Below are 25,570 nucleotides of genomic sequence, written 5' to 3' on the forward strand. Positions count from 1 at the left end.
TTTATTCTATTTTATTTCATTTTTTGAAGCAATGAAAAGATATTCAAGTAATAACTATACTAATGGTGCTAAGAAACTTATAAATATTCCGGAGGTACCAGCATTTTTTTTTTTTTTCCAGTATTTCTAGCTTAAAAATAGTTAAAGACTTCTGATGCAATTTCCCTTTATTATTGTATATCTAGAATGTTATTTCTTGGTGGTTTTGTTTTAAAGCCCCATTAGTTTAACTCTGAGTTACCAACTATGTCTGTCTGTATTTGATGTGAACACCAATTCAATTTAACTCAAATATTTGTTGAGCCCCCAGTTTGCGGAAAAGTAGGCCAAATGTTTTAACGTGTAAAGTCACACAGGTCTCCTAACAAATGTAAACCCCTGGTAAGTAGAGTAGGCTATTAACCCTCAGTATACCAGCAGGGTCCACTAGACATAATCTTACCTTTTGAGTTTTATTTTGAGTCGTTCTAGTAAGGGTCGGTATTTCTGACTTTTACCCTTTTTAGAGAGGTTTTATTTTTAAAAAATCGAATAAAGCTCACTTTATCTTATAATTACTTTTATCAGTCCACTGCAACTTTTCACATACTAAAGATTTTTTGCAACACTTTCCTATTTTTAACATCCCAAGAATTATTTCACCATTATTCATTAACTATTTCCAACTATGCTGAAGAAGACCAAATAATATGAAAATGAAAGGATGAGGAACTGCCTACAAGGATGAGGCAACAGGGAAATCATCGCAGGTTTATTCCTGTGTTCCCAAAGTATTACATCACCTTTCCAGAAGGTATGGAAGAAGTCAGGAGACTTCCATCGAACACAACTGAAAATCACAAATGTTCATTTTCCACATTAGCAAACAGGAGAAAAGTGGCAGGAGGTACTTCATAAATATTGAACAAATCAGACTATGAATGAAACTGATCACAGAAATAAGACCTCAGACCATGCGTCTTCAGATGACGATATCCTAGATGGATTTTCACAGGCCCAAGAACTGAAAAGTGAGCAATGTCAGAATTGTAAGAAAAAAAAGGAAAGCATTCTCATACACATTGTCATTTAACGGGAAGGATGACACTGTTCACTGTTTTTGCTAAGGAGATCTGTGACAGTATTTTCTCCTCTTTTATGCTTGCAATAAATGGTATCATGTTTAGGCCACAAAATTTTTTGGATACAGCTTGGCGGTAGACAAATACCAAAGGCAGGAGTGCCTACAAAGGTTATAAGAAGTAAAGAACCAGGGTAGAAATGGAAAGAAAACAAACAAAAAACAAACAAACAAAAAGACTGATGATTCTAATGGGTGTTTGTAAGACCAAACTTAGAAATATTTTATAATTATGGACAGAAAGTGGCTCTCTCTCTTCGACAAAATTATGAGCTCTCCAAGTTTTAAAAATATTGATTTTTACAATCATCAAGTGAAAATGCAAGAAAAAAACCAAGAAGTACAATAGGCTATAACCTAATAGAGATGTATTTTAAATCTGCAGTCGGTATTTATAAGATGAATATATTCCAGGTTCATGCACAGCAGGTGATTGGTTAACAGCTAGTTGCATTCAAAGAATACTCTCCATTTCAGAAATCTCTACCTTCAAAATCAGGAGAAGATGGAATTAAAATCTGCATTTACTACATTTAAATTTTAATTCAAATTAAAATATTGACATTAATTCTTATTAAAATTTTCCAAATGAAGTTATTTTTCACTATTCCTTTATTCTTCCTTTTGTAAAATAATTTAGACTATAAGAAATTATAATAATATAAAGGGTCCTCAGTACCCAGATAAGTCAGTGGTGCTGGGCTGGCTTTTTTTCTGAGGAGGGGAGGGGCAGAGGGCGAGGAAGAGAGAAAATCGTAGCAGGCTCCGCGCTCAGCAGCACGGGCAGGAGGCTCAGTCTCAGGACCCGAAATCAAGAGTTAGAACGCTTACTTAACAGAGCCACCCAGGCGCCCCTGGGCTGGCTTTTAGGGTAAAGTGCAGGGCAAGGCAGGCAGGAGTGATTCAGCTGACCGGGCTCACGTAGCACTGTAAGGTCTGGTATGTTCCCAGGTGTGCACACACGCATGTACACAAACACATGCGCACGTGTGCACACATGTACATACACGGTTGAGGAAATCTTCATCAGCCAAAGAAAACTCTCCCGAGCAACAAAACACAGCTCAGAGAAGGGCATGGTGAGATGCAGGGAAAAGCAATCAGTCATCTGCATCTGAGTTAAGTGGCTTTTTTTTTTTTAATTAAAAAGAAAAAAAAAATCTCATTATCTAAGAAGACACATTAGGTTACCTCTCATTACAGTCTCACCAACGTTTGCAACCCTGAAAACAAGAAACTATGTCACCTCAGGTTCTGTTTTGTGGGGGGAAAAAACCGTGAGGACTGACTCCCGAGAGGAAAAGTGCTATTATAAAAGAACGAGAGGGTCTTCCCTTATGTTATTTGCTGTACAAATTCAACAAGCCCTGTGGATGATATGATTCTTCAGGTAGATTCTACAGTTCCAGGTGGGAGCAAACCGGCCCCCCAGAACTGCACTCCCAAGGCCTGACTGCATACATTAGTCTCCTAATGAATTTTCCCATAGAAAAATCCTTACCCGTGATGACTGGAATCTGTACACTATTAAATAAGCAAGCTACATTACTGATCCCTTAAATAGGTATTTTGAGGTGGTCTGAGAACTTAATCACTGTAACACTGGGGAAATAAATACTGAGGTAATTTACAAAAGGACTTGCGAACAATAACTGATCTATCCACATTCAGTCTCTTGAAAGACTTACCTCTTTTTCAAGAAGGTCATAAAACAGAGCTCATCCCACAAAGCATGTTTTCCTAAATGCCGCATTAGCAACAGGAACACACTCACCTCCTACCCAAAACAAATCTCATTAACTACCAATCAACAAAAGTGTATTAAACTGTGGATCACATCTTGTTTCTGGGAAGATCAGAGTGAGGCTTCATTTTCTCCTCTTCAAGAACTGTCATACGGTGTCCCCCCCCCCCCGAGGATGTGTTAAGTAAGATGGGTTCAATTCCTGTTCTGACTCTGCATTTCAAGTGTCACAAGGAGGGCTAGCTCCCGGAACGAGGAAGTGCCAGTTGGAAGGAGCCCAGTTTGCAGGTAGGTGATACAATAGCTCTTTCTTCGCCTGCTCGCTTTGCCCACTGAGAGTAGGCGTACATGCCTGCAGGGCTAGCAGAGAAACACTGAACAATGAAGTGCTACAAGGACCAGATATCCTAATTATAGGAAGTTCAAAACAATTCTTTGGCATTTTATTTTTTTTTATTTTTATTTTTTTATTTTTTTTTTAAAGATTTTATTTATTTATTTGAGAGAGAGAGAATGAGAGAGAGCAAGTACATGAGAGGGGGGAGGGTCAGAGGGAGAAGCAGACTCCCTGCCGAGCAGGGAGCCCGATGGGGGACTCGATCCAGGGACTCCAGGATCATGACCTGAGCCGAAGGCAGTCGCTTAACCAACTGAGCCACCCAGGCGCCCAATTCTTTGGCATTTTAAAAACATGGGAGAGTTACAAAAGTAATAAAAAATTTAAGAGTTCAATCTTAGAATATATCACTGGGCTATCTATAAAAACCATTGTCTTAATGGAAAATCAAGGGTGATTAGAAATTTGAAGGATCTGGGGCTACGATGTCCTCAGTGGTCACCAGCCACGTGGGACTTTGGAGCACTTGGAATCAGAACGAGAGAGGCTGTACGTAAAAAACACGTGCTAAATTGAAAAGACCTTGTGTGAAAGAAACAAAAAAATAATGTAAAATATCTCATTAATAACCTTTCCACATTGTTTACAGGTTGAAGTGACAGTATTCTGAATATATGGGATTAAATAAAATGTTATTAAAATTGATTCCCTGGCTTCTTCTTGCTATTTTAAAAGTGGCTATTAGAAAGTATAAACGGGGGGCGCCTGGGTGGCTCTGTCGTTAAGCGTCTGCCTTCGGCTCAGGTCATGATCCCACGGTCCTGGGATCGAACCCTGCATCGGACTCCCTGCTCCACGGGAAGCCTGCTTCTCCCCTTCCCACTCCCCCTGCTTGTGTTCCCTCTCTCGCTGTCTCTCTGTCAAATAAATCAAATCTTAAAAAAAAAAAAAAAGTATAAACGGGGGCATCTGGCTGGCTCAGTCAGTGGGGTGTGCGACTCTTGATCTCAGGGTTGTGAGTTCAAGCCCCACATTGGGTCGTAGAGATTGTAAATAAATAAACTTAAAAAATAGTATAAACATGCATTATGTGGCTCACATTGTATTTCTATAGGAAACATCTGAGCTAAAACACAAGAGAGGTTCTATACATCTACTTATGGACCATGAAGTCCTTACCAAAAGCTATGAAAAAATTTTTTTAAATAAATAATTGAATTTGGCTAATATTTCTCAAAGACCAGCGTGTAAGACATTTTTGGTACATAAACTGTAGTTTGGCTTCTGTCAGATAAAAAGAGAAATAACTACAATTAATTGGGAGAAAAGTCAACATAAATAAAATAATACAAAGCAAGGGTAGGACAGCGAAGCCAAGTATTTCAAGGGATAATCAGAGAAGACTTGTAAAGGAGGTATCTTTTTGGGTGAATGTTAAAAATACACAGGATTTTACAGGTCATGATAAGAGGTAGCACTTTAGAACTTACAAGCAGCTTTGTGGTAGATTAACACCATCTGATGACAAAGGAAATGCATTTTGAGAAGGGGCACAAAGGTGGGAACAACAGCCCAAAGAAAAGGCCGAGGGTATGGGGTATCAGGAGACAAGGTGAGGCCCGTGCACGGTGCTGAACACAGGCTGGGGCCAAGTAATGAGTTCTGGATGGCCTGCAAGGGAATTTTAACTTCACTGCAGGCTGCAGGACGCATCAACGATTTCCTACCAAGGGTCAGTAGGATCAGAAATGCAAAATAGGATTGTGACTAAGGCGTGGAGGAATTATCTGGGAAGACAGTGAAGAGATTTGTGGGTCAGGTAGAATAAACGCCAAGTAATGAGAAGAGAAGTCAAGGTATGATGAGTCCTGTAAGAAAAAAAAGCAGGAGGGTAAGAGGAAGAAGCGAGGCATTGATGCAGGAAGGAGTAATCAGAGGAGTTAAGTGTTGTAGCAGGTAAACGACCCTCTGAACTGCATGGAACAAACAACACTCCTCTGTAGGTAGAGGTGAAGGAGCAAAGAATAAAGGAGACCGAAAATAACAGAATGGAGAGGTGAATGGCATACAAGCATATGAAGAGATGCTCCACATCATATGTCAAAGGGGAAATGCAAATTAAAACAAAGAGATACCACTACACACTTACTAGAATGGCCCAAATCCAGAACACTGATGACACCAAGTGCTGGTGAGGAATGACTGTCACTCACTGCTGGTGGGAATGCAAACTAGTACGGCCACTTTGGAAGGCAGTTTGCCAGTTTTGTACAAAACTGAACATCCTCTGGGGCGCCTGGGTGGCTCAGTTGATTGAGCATCCGATTCTTGACTTTGGCTCAGATCATGATCTCGGGGTCGTGAGATGGAGCCCCGAGCCAGACTCTGTGCTGAGCGTAGATCCTGCTTAAGATACTCTCTCTTGGGACGCCTGGGTGGCTCAGATGGTTGAGCATCTGCCTTTGGCTCAGGTCATGATCTCCAGGTCCTGGGACTGAGTCCCGCATTGGGTTCCCAGCTCAGTGGGGAGTCTGCTTCTCCCTCTCCCTCTGCCTCTCCCCTGGCTTGTGCTCTGTCTCTCTCACTCTCTCAAATGAATAAATAAAAAATCTTTAAAAAAAAAAAAGATGCTCTCTCCCTCTCCCTGCCCCAACTCGTGTACTTGCTCTCTCTCTCTCTCAAAAAAAAAATCCTTAAAAACAACAACAATAATAACAACAAAAAAACCCTAAATATACTCTTACTATACAATCCAGCACTTGGGCTCCTTGGTATTTACCCAAAGGAGCAAAAACCATAGGTTCACACAAAAGCCTGCACTTGGATGTTTACAGCAGCTTTATTCACACTGCCCACACCTGGAAGGAAGCAAGCTGTCCTTTAGGACGAGAACTGATAAACAAACTGTACACATCCAGACAATGGACTGTTATTGAGCACTAAAAAGAAACAGGCTATAAGCCATGAAAAGACATGAAGGAAACTTAAATGTGTATTACTAAGTGAAAGAACCTCACCTGAAAAAGCCTACATACTGTAGGATTCCAACTATTTGACATTCTAGGAAAAGTAAAACTATGAATACAATCAATAAAAATCAATGGTTGCCAGGGCTGGGGGGGGGGGGAAGGGATGAACAGGTGGAGCATAAAGGATTTTTAGTGAAAATACCCTGTATGATACCATAATCATAGATACACGTCATTATGCATTTGTCCTAACCCATAGAATGTACAAGACCAAGAGTGAGCTGAGCCCTAACTGTAAAGTAGGGATTTGGGATGATAATGTGTCAGCCTTAACAAATGTTCCGCTCTGGTAGGAGCCGCTGATATTGGGGGAGGCTACGCATGTGGGAGCAGGGAGGGGATGATGGGAGCTCTCTGTACCTTCTGCTCAATTTTGCTGTAAACCTAAAACTACTTTTTTAAAAAAAAGTACTGAATAAATTTTTTTTTAAAAATCCAAGAAAGGGAGTGAAGGTAATCAAGTGGTATTCAGACAGAACATAATTATAACAGGCAAAATGGGAAACAAAGAAATGGAAGAAGGTACAGAGGGATGTTGAAGTAGAGAAAATTTGTTAATTTACTCAACAAACACGTACGAGCACCTACTAACTCCCAGGTACCATGATGTAGCAATTTATGACAAAGGACTGTGAAGGGGTTATCTGTGGAGCATGAAGGAGAGTGATGCTTTTAGAAACCAAGGAGAATGAAGGTGGCTTGGATCAGCTGCTATGTGGAAAGTGATAGGTCAACAAATCGTGATAATTCGGCAAATCTACTAACATGAAGATCCCAGCTGATGTTACAGCATGAATAAGAATGGAATTAACTGATAGGGTTATGTACATCATACATCAACCTTACAAAACTCAGAAGCAATTAAAAGGAGAAATTACTTTTTCCCAAATACAAAAGATTGACAAAAATATGGTGAGAAAATGTGAAGGGTATCAACAAGTCTAGGATATTCAAATGAATATGTAAAAATGGTTATCCACTGGGTCTATCCAGGTTAGAAAGGACCCTCCCTCCCAGTCAAAAAAAAAAAAAAAAAGAGAGAGAAGAGAAGAAAAGAAAAAGAGGATGGTGGGGGGGGGGCACCTGAGTGGCTCAGAGGGTTGAGCATCTGACCTGTTTTCTGCTCAGGTCATGATCTCAGGGTTGTGGGATCGAGCTCCATGCACGGGGGCGGGGGGCGGGGGGAGTCTGCTTGAAGATTCTCTCCCTCTCCCTCTGCCCCTCCTCCCACTTGTGTGTGCAACTGCTCTCTCTCAAATAAATAAATAAATCTTTTCTTAAAAACGTAGGTTTTATAAGACATTAAAAAATGTGTTAACTGGGAAAGAAAGAAGGCCTGGCAAAAGCCCAACACTCTCAGGATACAGTAAAAATACCCATTCTTAATTTTAACGGTCCCTGCTATATGAATGGCCACAAACGGTGGGTCACCAACCTTGAGACAGGGTCATAAGTACACAGCTAAGTCTAATTTTAACAGCAGTCACGGAGCTCTCTTGGTTTACTCACCATGACCTGAGTTGTTTATTAAGTACAGAGTCAACGCAATGATGGGAAATGAGCAGGTATCTAACAGACTATGACCAAAGAAAATGGTTGTCCAACTTTAAATTCCCTTTTTAATACTGGTTGCACTGCCATAATGTAGTAAGAGCCCTGATGACAAGAATTTTTTCAAGAACTTATTCTGAAACTTTTAAATCTAGATATGACTGAGGAAAAAATATGTAAAAACTATCATAAACGCCATAAGAACTAGGCAATTCTCCAACATTTAGACAAAGCAGCAATTAAACCCAAACCAATGGACATTTCTACACCTGGCTCATGGAATACAGGTGAGGGACCAGCCACGGCCCAGAACACGATCAATCAATCCCATGGAAAAAAGCTCAGATGCCTTCCCACTGGCAAAACCTGCTCTCCACCGAACTTTCAACTTTTATGGAGAGAAATACTGTGAAGCATACAGTTCACTTTCCCCTTATTTCTTCTCTTGTTCTTCGTAATTCACTTATTTGTTTAGCTTTATGTCCTGCTACACTGAATACAATTTTTCTAAATCTAGCAAAGAGGGAACACAAAAGAGCTTAACTAACAAAAAAGTTATGGTAAAATTGGACAATAGCCACCAGAGAGAAGCCTGACATTATTAACTGATAAGAAACAGCAAATTAGGGGGGGTGCCTGGGTGGCTCAATCGGTTAAACGTGTGACTCTTGGTTTCAGCTCAGGTCATGATCTCAGGGAGTCTACTTGAGATTCTCTCTCTCTCTCCCTCCGCCCCTCCCGCCCCAACTCCTCTCTCTCAAATAAATAAATAAATCTTTAAAAAAAAAGAATATATATTTGTAAAATATACAATATATATTTGTAAAATGTAGTTGTTTTGTAAAATTATTTTTGAAAATTCTATAAAATACATTATAAAAAAATAACTGACTCTGTAAGTCAGAAAACTTTATAGTAATAACCATAAGTCTTAACAATGCATACTTAATGTTCTTTTGGAAAATCTGTGACACCAGGAAACATTTGAAGGGATCCTGGAGGAAAAGCAGAAGTGAGATCATCATCACCACTGGGGGATGACAGAGCATGAAACTGAAGATGGAACCAGATGGTTTTTCTAACCCCCAAATTCTAGTTTTTTAATTTTATGGCTTGAATATAGATGTTTGCTTTTAATAAAAAAAAATAATCTACAAGTTATGGGATTAAGATCCCAAAGAAAAAGAGGTGAAAATATAATTCTGAACTATCATGAAACCAGAGATGGTTAACGAATTTTAAGCAAACACTTATGAATGCCTCTTGACTTCATTCACAAAGGCAGAGATGCTTAAAGGCCAAAAAACCCACAAAGACAAACAAAAAAGCCAAAACCAACCTTTCTTAACAAAAATTTCAGATTTCACTGACTGATGAAATAATCCCAAAATCTTGTTTAAGAGAAATTTCTAAATTATAGACCAAAACAGAAGTCCAGTCACTCACTCAGATTTCAATTCTCTACAGAACTACATCTTACACTATCAGTGGAATTTTGATCCCAACTTTGGAGATGAAAATAAAATATTTAAAATTAACTCAGTGATGGTTGATCAATTAGATTAAAATTACACAGCTGGCCGTAACCATAACAGGAGTTCATGGTTAGATTTTTTTTTCCCTCATAAAAGCAAACTCTTGACAGGAGTGGGCAGAGATCCTTTTAGTAAGAAATGGAAAGACACCTCTGTAGAAGGAACAAAACTATATACTAGATGTCCTGGCATCTACGAGATGTTCTGGCATCTACGAGAATTTGTACTTGTTGGGAACAAGGAGGGCGTCACTTACAAACTCGCCAACTGCACGAAAGGGAAAACACAAAGGCCGCCTTACCTCCCATCCGCGTAGTCTGCATCTGCTCCACCCCACCAGACATCCGAGTCGTCCTCCTCTGCGTCCGCTGAGTCAATGCTGTCGCTTTCCTCAGCCAGCGGGCAGCATACAAATTCTACCCCTCGGAACTTGTCAATTCCACAAGGCAGCAACATGCCATAGTCGTGCAAATTGGTACTCTTCTCACTACAGGTCTACAGAAGGTAAGGAGAACACAGTGAGGGCGGGTAGGGTAAGAAAATCCCAAGTATAATCTTCAACACAGAGACCCAATATATCAAGAACCAGTTTCACAATGGAAAGGGCCATTTGCTGTTCTGAGTGGATTTACAAGTTTCTTTAGCACAGACTACTTTGGTACCCTTATTTTTTAACTATAGAGACATGTTGTTATACTACAGAAATTAGTAAAAACAACCGGAATGGAAACTCTTTAGGAAAGAGGATATGGAAGAAGCCTGCAGTGTGAATGGATATCAGAGAACCAATGCTCTGTGGTATCATTAGTGCATCTGGTAGACATGATGGATCCATGTACATCCCCAGCTCACTTCCACCTCCACTATACATGGAAGTTTCTCTCATGTGGACATATCTTATTCTAGAAATTCAGACTCTCTTGGCTCACTTCCAGAATAACAATCCTGGGAAGAAAAGAAATTATCCTCTGCTATGAATCAAAACTTAAGAGTCTAAATTAGAGATTTCTCCACCAACATCTTTTTGCTTTCCTGGGATTTGCTAAATTTGCACAAATCGAGATTAACATAAAGCTTTGAAGGCATCCACTGGTGACGGAGGAAATATTAATAATTCAACACATATGGATAAACAATGAAAATATTACAGAGTGTATTTTGACCTCATAGGAATTAAAGTCATTTTTGTTTCTTAGTGACAAAAAAAATTTTTTTTTAAACTCAAGAACAAATGAAAATGAAGTTATCTGATGGGTAACCGAACTTCAAATTACCTGGTTTGCTTTCTTAAGATCCAAAAAGCTCTTAAACCTCCAAAACACATTTTTGTATAAAGAAAATTTTGTTTTACAGTAAATTGGAACATACTATTTTATAGAAGGCAAAATTAATGCTAATTCTCAAGGGGTGTTTTTTGCCTAACAACTTCAAAGCTATCGGAGCTGGACCAGGGTTTCTCACCCTCAGTACTACTGATCTTTTGGGTCAGATAACTCTTGTAAGAAAGACAGAGGCGAGGCTGTCCTGTTCACTGAGGAACGTTTAGTAGAACCTCTGACCTCTGGCCCTCAAACGCCAGTAACACCACCCCCTCCAACTGTGACAACCAAAACTGTCTCCAGACGCTGGCTCACACACCTGAGGAGGGATGAGGGAACAAAACTGACCCCATCTGAGAACCACTGAGCTAGGCAAAGGAGCCTCATTCTAGGAGACCGATCTTCCACAAAAATTATATACACTTAGTAGAAAAATTTCACAATATATCAAAGGGACAAAGCGGTTTTGAAGATGACAGTAAGTTACATTTTATGCTAATTGTTTTATGTTATTTATCCACTTTTGCCAAAAGCAGGGGTCAACAAAGGTTAGGACTGGTGCCACAAAGATTCAACCACTATGGGAAAACGAAGGTGGCGGCATGGCGTGGTGAACACAGAATTGGATGGTGTATCCATTTAGATGGACTGGGGAACGCTGCGGTAGAACTGAACGTAGCTTGTCCAATACCAACAGTTTCTAACTTCCTGTTCTACCACTGCATTCCCCAACAGATGACAGGAGAAAAGGTCAAATTACAAAAACTTGGTACACGACAAAAGAAAACAAGAGGTAAATAAAAAATAATTTGGGGAACAAAGGTACATTTTAAGGTTTATGGCAAGTATAAGATTATAGTGTCTAGTTTATAAAGCACATTAGGCACAGACACATAATAAATCTAACTAAATCTGTTTCTGATTCTTAAAAATTACTCATGGGAAGTTTTTTCTTTTTTAAGTAAGAAATATAACTTATTCCTCAACACAGCTACGGCCTGAAAATATCTTCTAAGATGGCGTGACCCATGTCCCAAGGAAATCTTCACTTTAGAAGGGGGAAGAACGCATGAGCTGGTACCTCTTTGGCGACGGTGTGCCAGTGAAGGTGGGTTTCACACACATCCATCCTCTCCTGATGTAGGAATTTGCACTTGTCGGGAACAAGGAGGGCGTCACTTACAAACTCGCCAACTGCAAGAAAGGGAAAACGCTTCACGTCATTCCATCTGCGTCACAGGGCTCTTGTCCCTGGGTCCTTATCAAGGAAAGATGGGCTAAAAGACTTCAGAAGGTATACAGCTTTTTGAATGACCAAGTAATCAATCCAAGAAAGGCTGGTACCATTCGAATGTTGGGTCCTATGTCCTGAGCTCGGTTCCTTGCCACATCAACCTTGATGGTTAAATACTTCGCCCATGTGTTAAGTGAAATCTATTTGATTACTATGAAGCTCTGACGGCAAAGTTAATCATACAGAGAGCTGCCATTCAATTGCAACAAGGGGAAAGAATGCAGACTGACACGAGGCAATCATTTGAGCGGAAACAATATAAGTAATTGGCCATCCCTCCTTCTTGGACATTTCATCTGTTTGTAAGCTAATAGAAAATGTAGCATTTTTCTACTTGCTAAACAAACAAAATCTATATATGTACAAACGGTTACATATGTGACACACACACAGTTTAATTCAATTAAATTATGAACACTGCTCCTTAGATTTTTGTTGTATTTTTTTTTTTTTTTTTTTTAATTTATTTGATAGAGATGCAGTGAGAGAGGGAACACAAGCAGGGAGAGTGGGAGAGGGAGAAGCAGGCTTCCCGCCAAGCAGGGAGCCCGATGCGGGGCTCGATCCCAGGACGCTGGGATCATGACCTGAGCCGAAGGCAGACGCTTAACGACTGAGCCACCCAGGGGCCCCAGATTTTTGTTGTATTTTTAAAGAAAATGTATATCATGCAAATTCATTCTAGCATAACTGGTACTGCAGACAGAAAGATATTACATAAAGTCCTACAAGAATGCTTACATTCTTATGAGGATAAAAGTTTGGATAATTACAGAATGTAAGCTATGAGCTTAATTTTTATTTGTTTTGTTCACTACAGTCACCCTAGCTTTTAGCATAGATTCTGCACATAGGACGCAACAGATGTCCTGATGAATGAAGACATTCAATGCTGTTATAGAGGGGCACCTGGGTGGCTCAGTCGGTTAAGTGTCTGTCTTCTGCTCAGGTCACGGTCCCAGGGTCCTGGGATCGAGCCCCACGTCGGGCTCCCTGCTCCGCGGGAAGTCTGCTTCTCCCTCTCCCTCTGCCCCTCCGCCCACTTGAGCTCTTTCACTCACTCACTCTCTCTCAAGTAAGTAAAATCTTAAAAAATAAAATAAATGCTGTAATAGTGATGAAGACGGTGCTGAGGCTACAAAGTGAACATATCCACTTAGGTACACTGGGAAAGAACTCAAAGTAGAAACAACATCACAGATGAATCTACAGGGATGAGGAGGGGTATGCCGTGTAGAAAATGAATGGAAGCTCCAAGATGTAAGGACAGCATCTATCTTAGCATTCCACTCCTGATCCCTGGCCCAGTTCTGGCAAACATGACCATCCTGGATAGACGGATGGATGAATGGCAAAGGCAGTTCAAAATGAGGGCACATCCTGTGTAAAAGAAAGGAAAAAGAAAGGGCGAGGCATATTTGTAGAGGAGGCGGAAGTCCAACATGGCTGGAACACCAGGTAAGTGCAGAAGTAAATGAGACTGGAGGAAATGCTGGACTCCTAACTGTAGGATCCAAAGTTCTAGATACCACTTTGGAGGCAACGTAAGCCAAAAGATACTTGAAACAGGAATGACATGCTCAAGTTTGTTTTTCAAATAAACTCTAAATCAAGTTTGCGTAGGGAGACCGCTGAGTAGGGCGCTGCCATCCTTCAGGCAAGACAGGCAAGAACAGATTTAAACCAACGACCCCAAATAAGGAGGGAATACAAGCTCTCCACACTCCAGCAAGGAACGATTTTTTTTTCTTTCACAGCAGGTTAACACCACATTTTCTGAAAAGGAGCATAAAGAGTGATGAAGACCTTGAGAGGGGGAAGGAAAAAACCCTTTTCTATTCACGTCACAGAAAAGGGTTCCTTTAAACTTCGTGTCCATAAGGGCGTTTAAACTTGAGTCTGTTTCTAGGTCAAACACGCAAGATGTCTCATGATATTTAAGGACTTATTTTAATAAATAGTATTTAGATAAAAACCTAAGGGAATCATAGGGGATGAAGAGCCCTTCATCTTGTCATTCCTTAAATCTTTAAGACAAGGTGTGATGCCCACAGCATGGTACTGTGAGTCACAGAGAATGCAGGGATTATGAGATGTGAGGCCCTCAGAAGGCTGTGGGTGCTGCTTGTGGGAAAGGAACCCACGAGTCCTAGAAGCCTACGCCATGGCAGTGCACCTCACGGGCAACACTGCACTCAGCTCCACAACAGCTGTGCGACCGACCTCTTCTAATATCAACCTCACTTCCCAGCGGAGAAATGCCTGCCAAGAAACGTGTCTACGGCCACCTGCCCTCAGCAGATAATAACCTCGCCCCAGAGATGAACATTAAGATACACAGTTTAGGGAAAGAAAGAATAATGCAAGTGACATCACATTTTTTCCCCTTTTACTTTGACACAGAATACTAGCAAACAAACCACAACCACCAAACTAAATCCCACATGAGATGGAGAATGGAAAATAAAAGTAATCTTATCCAAAGCCTATACACCTTCCCCAGGTGGACTCTTCATGGTTTCTCAGGACAGGCAATCAACTGCAGCTGGTTGCTGGAGTGGTGGGGGTGCAAGGGACGGGGTGTCTGGGTGATGGACATTGGGGAGGGTATGTGCTATGGTGAGCTCTGTGAGTTGTGTAAGACTGTTGAATCACAGACCTGTACCCCTGAAACAAACAAATTGTTAAAAAAAAAAAAAGATAGCAGGAAGGGAAAAATGAAGGAGGGGAATCAGTGGGGGAGACGAACCATGAGAGACCGTGGACTCTGAGAAACAAACTGAGGGTTCTAGGGGGAGGGGGTGGGGGGATGGGTTAGCCTGGTGATGGGTATTAAAGAGGGCACGTTCTGCATGGAGCACTGGGTGTTATACGCAAACAATGAATCATGGGACACTACATCAAAAACTAATGATGTATGGTGATTAACATAATAAAATAAAATAAAAAAAAGTCTATGATACAACAGGTGACATATGGGAACTCTCTGTACTCTCTCCACTCAATGTTGCTGTGAATCTAAAATTGCTCTAGAAAATAGTTTTTTAATTAAAAACAAAAAACCTAACAGTATGTACTTAGAGTTTCCCTATAAAACTATGTATGCTTTTATTTTTAAAATAAACCTTCTGGTTTCTTTGGTCTGATCCTTCAGGTACACACACACACACACACACACACACACACACACACTCACATACTCACACACGCACAATTTTTAACAGAATTCAGGTGAAAGAGATCAAAATGAATTAGGTACCATAATGAGAAATCCTGTTCCTGTTTATGCTGACCTCTGGGACATTTGGCACCATTTAATCTTAGTGGATAAATTCATCAATATATACTGTGCAAGTTTATTGATAAGCATACCACCCAGTCTCTTATTTAAAAAAAAAAATCACAATTTGTATCACACACACACACACACTCCAATTGAAAGGGGATTTTCAAAGCTAATGAACAAGATCTGGGTTTGGCCAAAAAGTCTTGGCAAGATGAATAATGCTGTCCAGTTCAATTGGGACTCTGCAGGCCTTAATCCACTGGCTCTTTGGTGGTCTTTGAGAGGATTATGTAGCTCAAATTACCTCATTTTGCAGACAGGAGGCAAAGAACCCAGGTCAAGTGGTTTGCCCATAGAGCCAACTGGCGGTGGACACGGTCTAAAAATTTGGGTCTCTGGGTTCTCCATCCAAGAGTGGTAACTCAACTCACTGTCATTTAAACTCTGGTGGAAATTAGTTATTTGCCAAATTCCCTTTGGCTTTTACCAAAGGAGATTCACTGTTAGACTACAAAATGCTTAAACGTTATCATGTATAATGCAGTCTATTTGACAATAAAACTAGGTTTAAATTACCTAGTAAGCCATATAAAATAGCTGGGAATGCACTGTATGGCATAGAACAGGACACGCTTAGAGACCTGATGGGGTGCTTTCTCTCACATGACAAGTCTGGTCCGGAGGCCGAGGCTGGTGGAGGTTTTCAATACCACCCTCACGGTCCAGGCTATTCCAATCTTTCTGTACTGCCGTCCTTAGCATGGTGGCTTTTGTTTTCATGTTCCGTGGTCAAAAATGGTCACAGTTGCATGCAGGAAACAGGAGGAACAGGCCAAAGCATGATGGTTTTCTGTCTGGGTTTTTTTTTTTTTGCCCTCACACAACTTTGCTGTTTCCCACGCATGGACTCCCTCCCTGTTTTCTACATCTCTATGCCATGACTATGTCATCTGGCCGCAGTCAGCTGCAAGGGAATCCGTGAGAGTATTTTCAGCTGAGCACATTGTCACTGTGAACAAAAAAAAAATCTGGGCGTCTTTTACAGAGGGAGAAGTGGAAATAAATATTAAGTAGGCAAGTAGCAGAGTCTCCAATATCATGGAATTAAAATACAGGAATGTAGTTTTCAATTTCTTTACACTGCCTTTTCAAAAGACAGGTAATTCCAGGAAGAAGACAGAAGTGAATATGAAGTGCTACAACTAAAACCACCAAATCTCTGAATTCATGGCCCAGGGAGAAATTCGGGGGAGGGGGGGTGTGCAGGTTGTCAGAGCAAAGAGCAAAATCGTGCACAGCTGAGACTGCTCAAGTGTTCAGAGTCAGAGTGGGATTGCACAGATTGATTACAAGATTCCAGAGCCATACATAAGAACTTCAAGGTACAGAGATCTTAGAATTTAAAAAAACAATGTTTCTATGAACTCGCGAAGACTAAAGTGGTGTTGGCCAGAATCATGGGGAACAAATGGTGGGAATGTCTGAGGTCTAGGGACTTCTGCCCAAGGGGTGTCCTTCCTTCTTGATCCCTCAAGAGGTAAAGAGGATTCAGGAAAAGGGGATGAGAAGGGGGGTCGGGGTTAAGAATGTTCCGGCAACGTTATCACTGAGTAACGGCAAAGCGCGTTTCCTTCCTTGTGCTATACTCCACCAGGAGGGATGAGACATGGCCCAGATCTGGCTCTTGAGGTAAGATGTGGACAGTTACAGCAATTCTGGACTCTGTGCCTAGCACTCACTTAGCTGCTTCGGGGACATCATCTCACACCTGACTCGGAACCATGCACTGAGGTGGTTGCAATGATCTCACTGCCTAAGGGCAGAAGGTGAGCCTGATGAGTTATAGAATCAGCCCAGGTCACATACGGAGTAAATGGTGGAGCTGGGAAAAAGATGAGTTAACAGCCAGATAGCACTCAACTCGGTGCCTACAACAAAGGTGCTCAAGTATTTAGTTTTATTATTATTATTATTTCCCCCCAGTATCCATTCATCAACCACTACTGTTTCTCATATTAATACCAATTACGGTCAGTAAGAATAGAAACAACTACTCTTCATTGTTCACTGATCACCTATTATGCTCCTTCTGAAGGCAGTGAGGTTTTAGTCTCAGGACATTATCACCGTCCAGTTAAGAGTTCTACAGTCCTACGTTTGAGCATTGCTTATGATGTAATGGATAATGGTCATGGCCAATCCTGGTCAACACAGTGGGGTGGAGTCCCTATGAGCACAGAATCCGTGTGACCAATCTTTTCACCTTCTGTGCTGGGCTCTGCTCCTGGCTATAAGGGGCGGGGTTTCCTGGGATCCCCCCTGGCAATCAGTACTTCATCCACTAACTCTTCATTGCATATTTTCTATTTTTAATTAATGCTGAGACACAGTAGTGAACAAAACAGATGGAACTAAATGAAATTCTAGAGGGAAAATATAAAAAAAATAAAACAAATGGTAATAAACACCATGTAGATAAAGCAGAGAAAGGGACAGGGATGGGGAGGGGGAGGGGGAGTGTCATGCAGAGGAAGTGAAATTTTAAATAGAGTAGTCAGGGAAAGCCTCACTGAAAATATGGCATTTGAGGAAAGGCCTAAGGAAGTGAGGGAACAAATCATCAAGATATCAGTGGGAAGAACATTCCTGGCAGAGGAAGGAACAGTGCAAAGGTCCTGAGGCAGGAGTGTGCCTCATGAGTTCACAGAATAGCCAGGAGACCAGTGTTGTCAGAGAGGAATGACGGGGAGGAGGTCAATGGGTGAGTGAGAGCGGACTGTATGGAGCATTAAGCATTGTCCACACTCTGGCCGAAACCCTGAGTAACACAGGAGGACTCTGGAGTGGTTTTCTAAGTGAGTTATTCTTGTTCTACAGGTCAAGACTGGAAGTAAAAAGGCCTGGTAGGGAGCTGCTGCAGTAAACCAGGTGGGAGATGACAGAGTCTTGAACCAGGATGGTAGCAACAGAAATGGTGAGCAAAGTAAGATTCTAGATGTAGTCTAAAGGTAGAATCTAAAGGATCAAGTAAGGGCATAAGAGAAAGAGAGTCAGGATCTAACTTGTTTCTATTCCAGTAGCTAGAGGATACTTTATACAGAAGATGATGGAAAACAGGTTGGACAAGACCCTTCCATTTGTCCCTCATGGACGTGCAGACAGGTGAACACCCTCAGTTTATGTGCTTGTTACCCTACACTCCTACATACATGCATATCAAAACGAGAACCGTAGGTAAATGTTTAGTCAGGCAATTTTTTTTATTTTACCATTTGAGGGTCTTACTCCATGGACACTTTTTCTTGAATTTGTTCTTTACGTACCATTATTTTCTAACTTTCACATGTTATCAAACAGAAATTTTTCTGGGAGGCATTTGTGCTCAAGACATGGGAAGAATACTTACAGGGTAGCCAAAATATTTCTCAACAAACCTCCCCATGGGGTAAAACTGTGGTAAGTTTTGCTTCAGAGTGGGGAGTCACTGGGTTCTCCAAGAGGACAAAAGGATGAATTACATACTGCTTTAAGAACTGACGGTTGGCTACCACCACCAATTCATTATAACTCTTACCAGATAGCAGCGGGAACACACAGCCTTCTTCACCTCAGAACTATCTGCCAGAGGGCAGACACTAAAAGGATCACGCTAAGGTAAAGTCAGAAAAAAAAAAAAAAAAAAAAGTGAAAACCAGAAGTTTCACTTAAATTGTCTCTCTGATATATTCAAGTGAAGGGAGCACAGCCTTATATACATATGTAAATGCTGGGGTGGGTCCGAGACAGAAAGAGTGTTTGACCAAGGCTCTGAATAACACTGGTCTCAAATAATGAAAACAGTTGCTCGCTCTGTCAGCTGAGAGGGCCCAGGGGCTAAGGCAGTCTGGTCGCAATGAGCACACCAAGCTTCCGAGATCAGACGACATCAGGCGTGTTTCGGGGTGGTATGGTGCTAGACTCACATCTTGGTTTCTAATACCATTCTCCAATAAGAGGGAACCAGGGCTCCTTGGAGAAATGGCTGATTCTAGGATTGGTACAGGACAGACACAAGATGAGTCTGGAGCATCTTGTTCAGAAAGAAAAAAAAAAAAAAAAAAGAGGCTATGTCCAATAAGCACAGGAGCCAATTAAAAAAGCTCCCAATGGCTGACACAGAAATAATATGAGCTATAAAATATACAAAGTAGTACTGGATTATAACTCAATGTATTCGTAAGTCGAAATGACTGAATAAATAAATAAAACGGGTGGAAAGAGACTAATCTGTGAAGAATTCCAAATAATCTACATAGATACTCTGCCCTCAAAGAGGTGAAGCATAAATCTCCACTCCTTAATTGTAGGCTCTGCGGGTGACTTCCTTCCTGAGTATAGCGCACAATGTGGGAACAGGGAGTAACTTTACATTGGAGAAACCTGACAAACACTACTCCAGCCATCATGGTTGATATCAACAGTGACATTCCAAGTTGGTAATATGTGCCCTTAATATGGGATGAAAAGGGCACTTTACTCCTGTGGTCTTCTTTCCAAAAAACCCATAACCCCAGTCTAACCATGAGAAAATTCCAACACAGGAGCATCCAACAAAATACCTGAGTGATACTCCTGGAAACTGCCAAGGTCATTAACAACAAGGAAAGTATGAGAAGTCGTCACAGCCAAGAGGAGGCTAAGGAGATCTGACAACCAAATGGAATGGGTTTCCTGAATGGGATCTTGAAAATTAAGAAAATCTGAACAACGTATGGACTTTAGTAATGACAATATCTCACAACTGGTTCATTCATTGTAACAAACGTACCGTATTAATGGAAGATGTTGATAAGAAGGGAAACTGGCTAACGGGGTATTTGGCTATCCTCTCAATTTTTCTGTAAGTCTAAAACTTAAAGTTTTCTTAAAAACTTTTTTGGAAGTCTCCATTTAAGATTTCATACCTATTTGCCTCTGCATCAACATTCTGGCCTTCAGAAGCGTGTCTGTGAGAATACTCTAGCTGAAAAGAAACTGGGGTTAGAAAATCTTGCTAAGCATGGGCTTCTCTTCGATGGCATTTATAATGACTAGAGAGAGCCTGGCTTTCGATTTTCTAGGCAAATCTCTCCCTGAATCATTTGTGTGATGCGCAGTACTTAAATTCTATTTCAGAATAATCCCACATATCAGTAAGAAAGGAGATGCTTTGCTTTCCAAGTTTAACCTTGTCTTGGAAATGTAAACATAACATCATAGAATTCAATTACCCTTTACAAATGAGCAATTTCAGGCTTGAAGACTGATTTTTGTGTAGCTCATAACAGAGTCAGGCTGGACTCCAGGCCTGGCTGAACTGTAATGCTTACTACACCCCAGTAAAGTATTACAACATTCCACAAATTCTGCATCACGGCTTCCTGGCCAACCGACCCTAGATTAGCTAGGCTACATGGGCAGCTTTTCCTGTTGCCTCTCTCTTACTGTATTACTCATATTCTTGGTTTTATCAGTAACGGGGCTTCTTTGTTACTTACACTTGTAATCATTCCAACATCAGTTAAAAGATGGAATTATGAAAATGATGGTTGTTAAATCTTTCCAGATCAGGGGTGTGCAAACTCTGGTGTGCTGGATTTTAATACAGACTCATCCTCCCTCTCACCCCAGCACCAGGATCCCAGCGCCTCTCACTCTGACACCTGATCTTGGCCGTGTGGGACGTGCCTGAAAAACAGACCTCCCCAGAGGGATTCTGATTCAGGTGGCTCATGGATCAAAAGCTTCAGCACAGACACGAATCGCCTGGGGATGTTGTTAAAACGCAGTTTCTGATTGGACAAGTCCAAGAGGGGACCTAGTCGGCCTTCGTAACAAGCTCCCAAGTGAGTCGATTCAGCTGTTTGTTCAGGTAGCAAGGGTCTACTTAAGGTAATCCATTATAACTAATCTTATTAAGGGTTTTTTTTTTTTTTTTTTTTTTAAAGTTACAGGTTATTAGGAAACACTTTTTAGAATGGCTTGTCTTTTCTTTTTCTTTTTAAGTAGGCTCCACACCCAATGTGGGGCTCAAACTCACAACCCTGAGACCAACAGTCACACACTCCACTGACTGAGCCAACCAGGCACCCCTGGCTTGTCTTCTCCTTTTTCTTTTCACTGTGTTAGAAGACACATAACATAAAACTTACCAGTTTAGCCATGCTTAAGTGTATAGTTCAGCAGTGTTAAGTACATTCAAGTATTGTATAACCAATCTCTTTTCATCTTACAAAACTGACATTATACACATTAAACGATTCCCCTTTTCCTCTGCCCCCAGTCCCCTGGAAACCAGCATTGTACTGTCTTTACGAATGTGACGAATCTAGGTACTTCATATGACTGGAATCATAAAATATTTGTCTTTTTGGTGACTGGCTTGGTTTCTTCTTTTAAAAACATATAATCAAATCCTTCCTGCCTTCCTTCTGTAAGCCTGGGTCTTGTCCCATAGATTTCTCATTCTGGCACAATTTTAAGAATGGAGTGCCTTTTCACAAGCCCTGAGAACCAACTTGCTCCTGTTTTGTCTTTTGTTTCTTTATAAGAGAATAGGGTAGAAAGAATTCTGTATTTGAAGGCAGAAGGGGAGAAAATGACGCAGTGACTCAGGAGGATTTAGTGATTTCCGTGTATGAAAAGGTGAGGTTAACGATATCTCTGGGCCACAGAAGCTCAAATAGGATGCGGGACAAGGATAAACATTAAAACCTAAAACGATCTGGTTTAATTTTAAGAGATCGTCTCTGCTACCACTCAGGACTGCGGAATACCACTGTGCACCCAGTTCCTCGCAAGGCTGCAGAAGAACAAGCCACAGTCCCGCACAAACCAGTACAGAGCAGCACTGTCCAAAATTGATGTAAGCCATGTTGGCAGTTTTAAATTTCTAGCAGCCACATTAGGAAGGTCGATTTTAGTAACAGGCTTTATTTAACGCAGTATATCCTAAACTTTGCCATTTCAACGTGCAATCAATGTAAAAAAATTATTACTAAGACAGTCTACATTCTCCCCGCCACTTCCCAGACTCTTCAATAACTGGTACCTCTTTTCCACTTCCGGCACACGTCAGTTTGGACTAGCCACGTTCCAAATGCTCAGCAGCCACATGGGGCTAGCGGCCCACCATTGGGCAGCACTAGCTTAGGGTCAAATTTCAGAGATCAGGAGTATCTTTCGAGGAGTGATGCGTTGAATGTGGACAGGTTGAGGTTATGGGGTAAAATCTGAATCCAGAGATACAGGCCTCAACAGAGAAATCAATCTTACGTTTGAATACACTGAAGAGACTGTATTCACAGTTCTTATATGCTATCAGAATGCCACACATTTTAATCACTGATAGGAGTAGCACTAAAATTCAATTTGTTACCACCATTAAGCCTATTTACCAGCAAACAGCCCTTTTCCCTCATTTCTCTTTTTGCAGTTCTCATACTTTTAATTTTTATTTATAGAGTGTGTGATGAATTTGGAGGTGGAAATAAGGCAGATTTCCTTTACACCCAAACCCACTCATCTCTAGCCTCGCTCAGTGCTGGATATTGAGAGTTGAACTGAAAAGCAGATAGTGTGGGGCGCCTGGGTGGCTCAGTTGGTTAAGTGTCTGCCTTCAGCTCAGGTCATGATCTGAGGGTCCTGGGAGGGAGCCCCGCATCATCGGGCTCCCTGCTCAGCGGGGAGCCTGCTTCTCCCTCTGCCCCTCCCTCCCACTTGTGCACACTCACGCGCACACGTGCTCTCTCTCTCAAGTGAATACATAAAATCTTATAAAAAATGAGAAGCAGATAGTGTGGGGATAGCCTCCTAGATTCTTTATTTTGTCTCTTGAAAACACAAGTATCCTCACTGGCTGCTTTCTCCTAATACTTTCTTTCTACCTTATTAAAATATTCATAGCCTGATAGATTTTAAAGATGCAATTAATTAGGGTTATATATGGGGCTTTTAAAAAGCCATATAACTGCTAACAAAATACCAATCAGGCTGATGCGCCGTGAGGCCAGAGAACCATCAGTTACTACCTTAAATTATACAGAGAGGTAAAAATACACAGCCTGTTTTTTCCACATACCATACTCAGAAACCCACGTGCGAGGTAGGCTATCATCACAACAGGAAGAGGCATCTTCACCGATAAACTTCTCAACAGAGCTGGGGACTGTCACTTCCAAGCCCCTCACTATACCTTCCAACGCATTACCATCGGCCTTGCTGGAACAATCTTCCTCAGGTCTCTCAAGGTTTATAGCAACAAGCACATTCAACTGCTCTCAAGTTCGCTGTCCGTTTTCCCTGCCACAGCATTTTGCTCCTTAAATTCAGTCCTCTCTAGCTTTCCAACTATGGAGACAACATCTGTTCTTCCATGCGCTATCTTAAGCTACTTGTTCTTTCCCTTTCACTGATTCATCTTTTAATAATTCTGATTTTAAAGTTAAGACATTGCCCTCTACCTTCTACTCCTACCTTCTCACTCAGATACAGTCGGCCCTTGAACAGCATGGGTTTGAACTGAGTGGGTCCACTTGCACGCAGAGTTTTTTCAACAAATACAGTACAGTACTTTGTCTTCCTTATGATCTTAATAACATTTTCTTCTCTCTAGCTTACTTTATTGTAAGAATACAGTATGAATAATACACATAACATATGAAGTTAACAAACAGTTATCAGTAAGGTTGCTGGTCAAGAGTAGACAACGAATAGTTAAGTTTTGGGGGAGTCAGAAGTTATATGTGAGTTTTTGACTATGCAGGGGCTCAGCACCCCTAATCCCCACGTCGTTCAAGAGTCAACTGTGTATCACCCATGTCTAGGAATTCAACAACTTCCTCCACTCTTTCAATGATGACCTTTCAGTTGGTATTTCCAGTCCCTAGCTGGACACCTAATTAAGAAGGTATTGCTTTTAGCATATGTACACCTGACCATGAAACTTTAGAACTGTAGCCAAAGAACAATAAGCGATTCCTCATTGGGTCAAACATCTATCTTATGTGGAAGCAAGATAAGGGAAGAAAAACAACAGTCAACAATTTGGGGGAACCAAACATGGTGGGGACTGCTAAACAAATTCGACTTGGTTACAAAACCCAGGTCCCCTTTCTCACTTAACTAATGCCTCTACTTTCTCAATTAATATTTGCCACTATTTCATATCCTAAGCCCCATGGGTGGTACCTCAACTACACTCAAACTATCCATATTCCTGAAGCTGGACCTCAGATCATGTCACACGAAGAAATGTTCTGAAATGTTTAACTCTGGTAAACCATTTCGTGAGCAGAAACTTACCTTCTAGCTCTCCCCACTCCTTTCCACCTGCTCCCACGACTCATGACCCTGCGTCCCTGGACTCTTCATCACTCATTAAGGTCAGCAGAGGATGTTTCCCTGCCTTCCCTCCATTTCCCTGCCACTTTGGCCTGGGACACATAGCACGTACATTCACCACCAGTGCTTATAACCAGCTAGCTACCTCCCCGTGTGCTCATGATGCCCAAACTAGATAGTTCCCAAACTAGTTGTTCCAGCTTCTCTCTCTTGTATGCCTGAGATTCCTAATACCCAACTGCCACACTGTGCTCCCAGAGAGCTTAGTAAGTGTCCCTTCTGGATTCTCTTGTGACAGCCTGGACTTGAAATGTCCAGCTTTAGTTGACAATGGAGCTGTCCTCTAATGATCAGAGGAATAAATACTGATTTATTTTTCAGGGGTTTTTCCAACTCAAAACTTCTCAGGAAAGGAAAAAAATATATCCTGAAAGATGCAAAGCTACTTAGGGCAAAAGGAACTAGATAAAGAGAGATTTCAACAGGAAAAACAAAAAGACGTTACAGCATTTAACAAAAGAGCTTGCTATGCTATGGTATTTGGAATTAGCACAACCTTCTACTGGTACCAGAACATTGCTAAGTCCTCAAAACTTTGTTAAAACATAGAAAAAAGGATTAGAGTTCTGTCACTGTACTTGCAACACTCTGTAGGGAAGAAGGACACAATATCTAATAGAATAAATATAATAAGGATACATGATTCATTAAGCTCTTCAATAAAAATATGTTTTAGAGATTTACCCAGTTCCATGGAGACGTGTTTCAAAAATCGTGATTTTTTTCTTTCAATGGGGATGGGGCCCAGCTAAATTAGAATTCTCCCTGTCTTATCACTCCTCTGTGGACTTAGAAATTGCCACTCTGATTTGTAAACAAGGCTTAGTTTCATTATTGTAAATCAATCTGCCGGGGCTTACCACTCCTGAGAGAACTGAAATAATTGAATTTCTGGACTTCTAAGGAAGAGGGTTTGGGACAGGAAATTAACACAT

At 41.1% G+C, this 25,570-nt stretch overlaps 1 protein-coding gene across 6 annotated transcripts in view; it reads right to left on the minus strand.

The window, feature by feature from the left end:
- The window catches only part of APP (amyloid beta precursor protein), a 258,284-nt gene that overhangs the window by 139,637 nt on the left and 93,077 nt on the right, over nucleotides 1–25,570 (minus strand). For all 6 annotated transcript variants that reach the window (XM_032393352.1, XM_032393354.1, XM_032393351.1 and 3 more), the window contains exons 4-5: nucleotides 11,717–11,829; nucleotides 9,618–9,811 (exon numbers count right to left, since the gene is read on the minus strand). In XM_032393352.1, coding sequence (XP_032249243.1) covers nucleotides 9,618–9,811; nucleotides 11,717–11,829 — 307 coding nt within the window. The remainder of the gene's footprint in view (nucleotides 1–9,617; nucleotides 9,812–11,716; nucleotides 11,830–25,570) is intronic.

This window comes from Phoca vitulina, unplaced genomic scaffold (assembly GCF_004348235.1).
Source record: "Phoca vitulina isolate PV1807 unplaced genomic scaffold, GSC_HSeal_1.0 scaffold72, whole genome shotgun sequence".
Taxonomy (NCBI): Eukaryota; Metazoa; Chordata; class Mammalia; order Carnivora; family Phocidae; genus Phoca; species Phoca vitulina.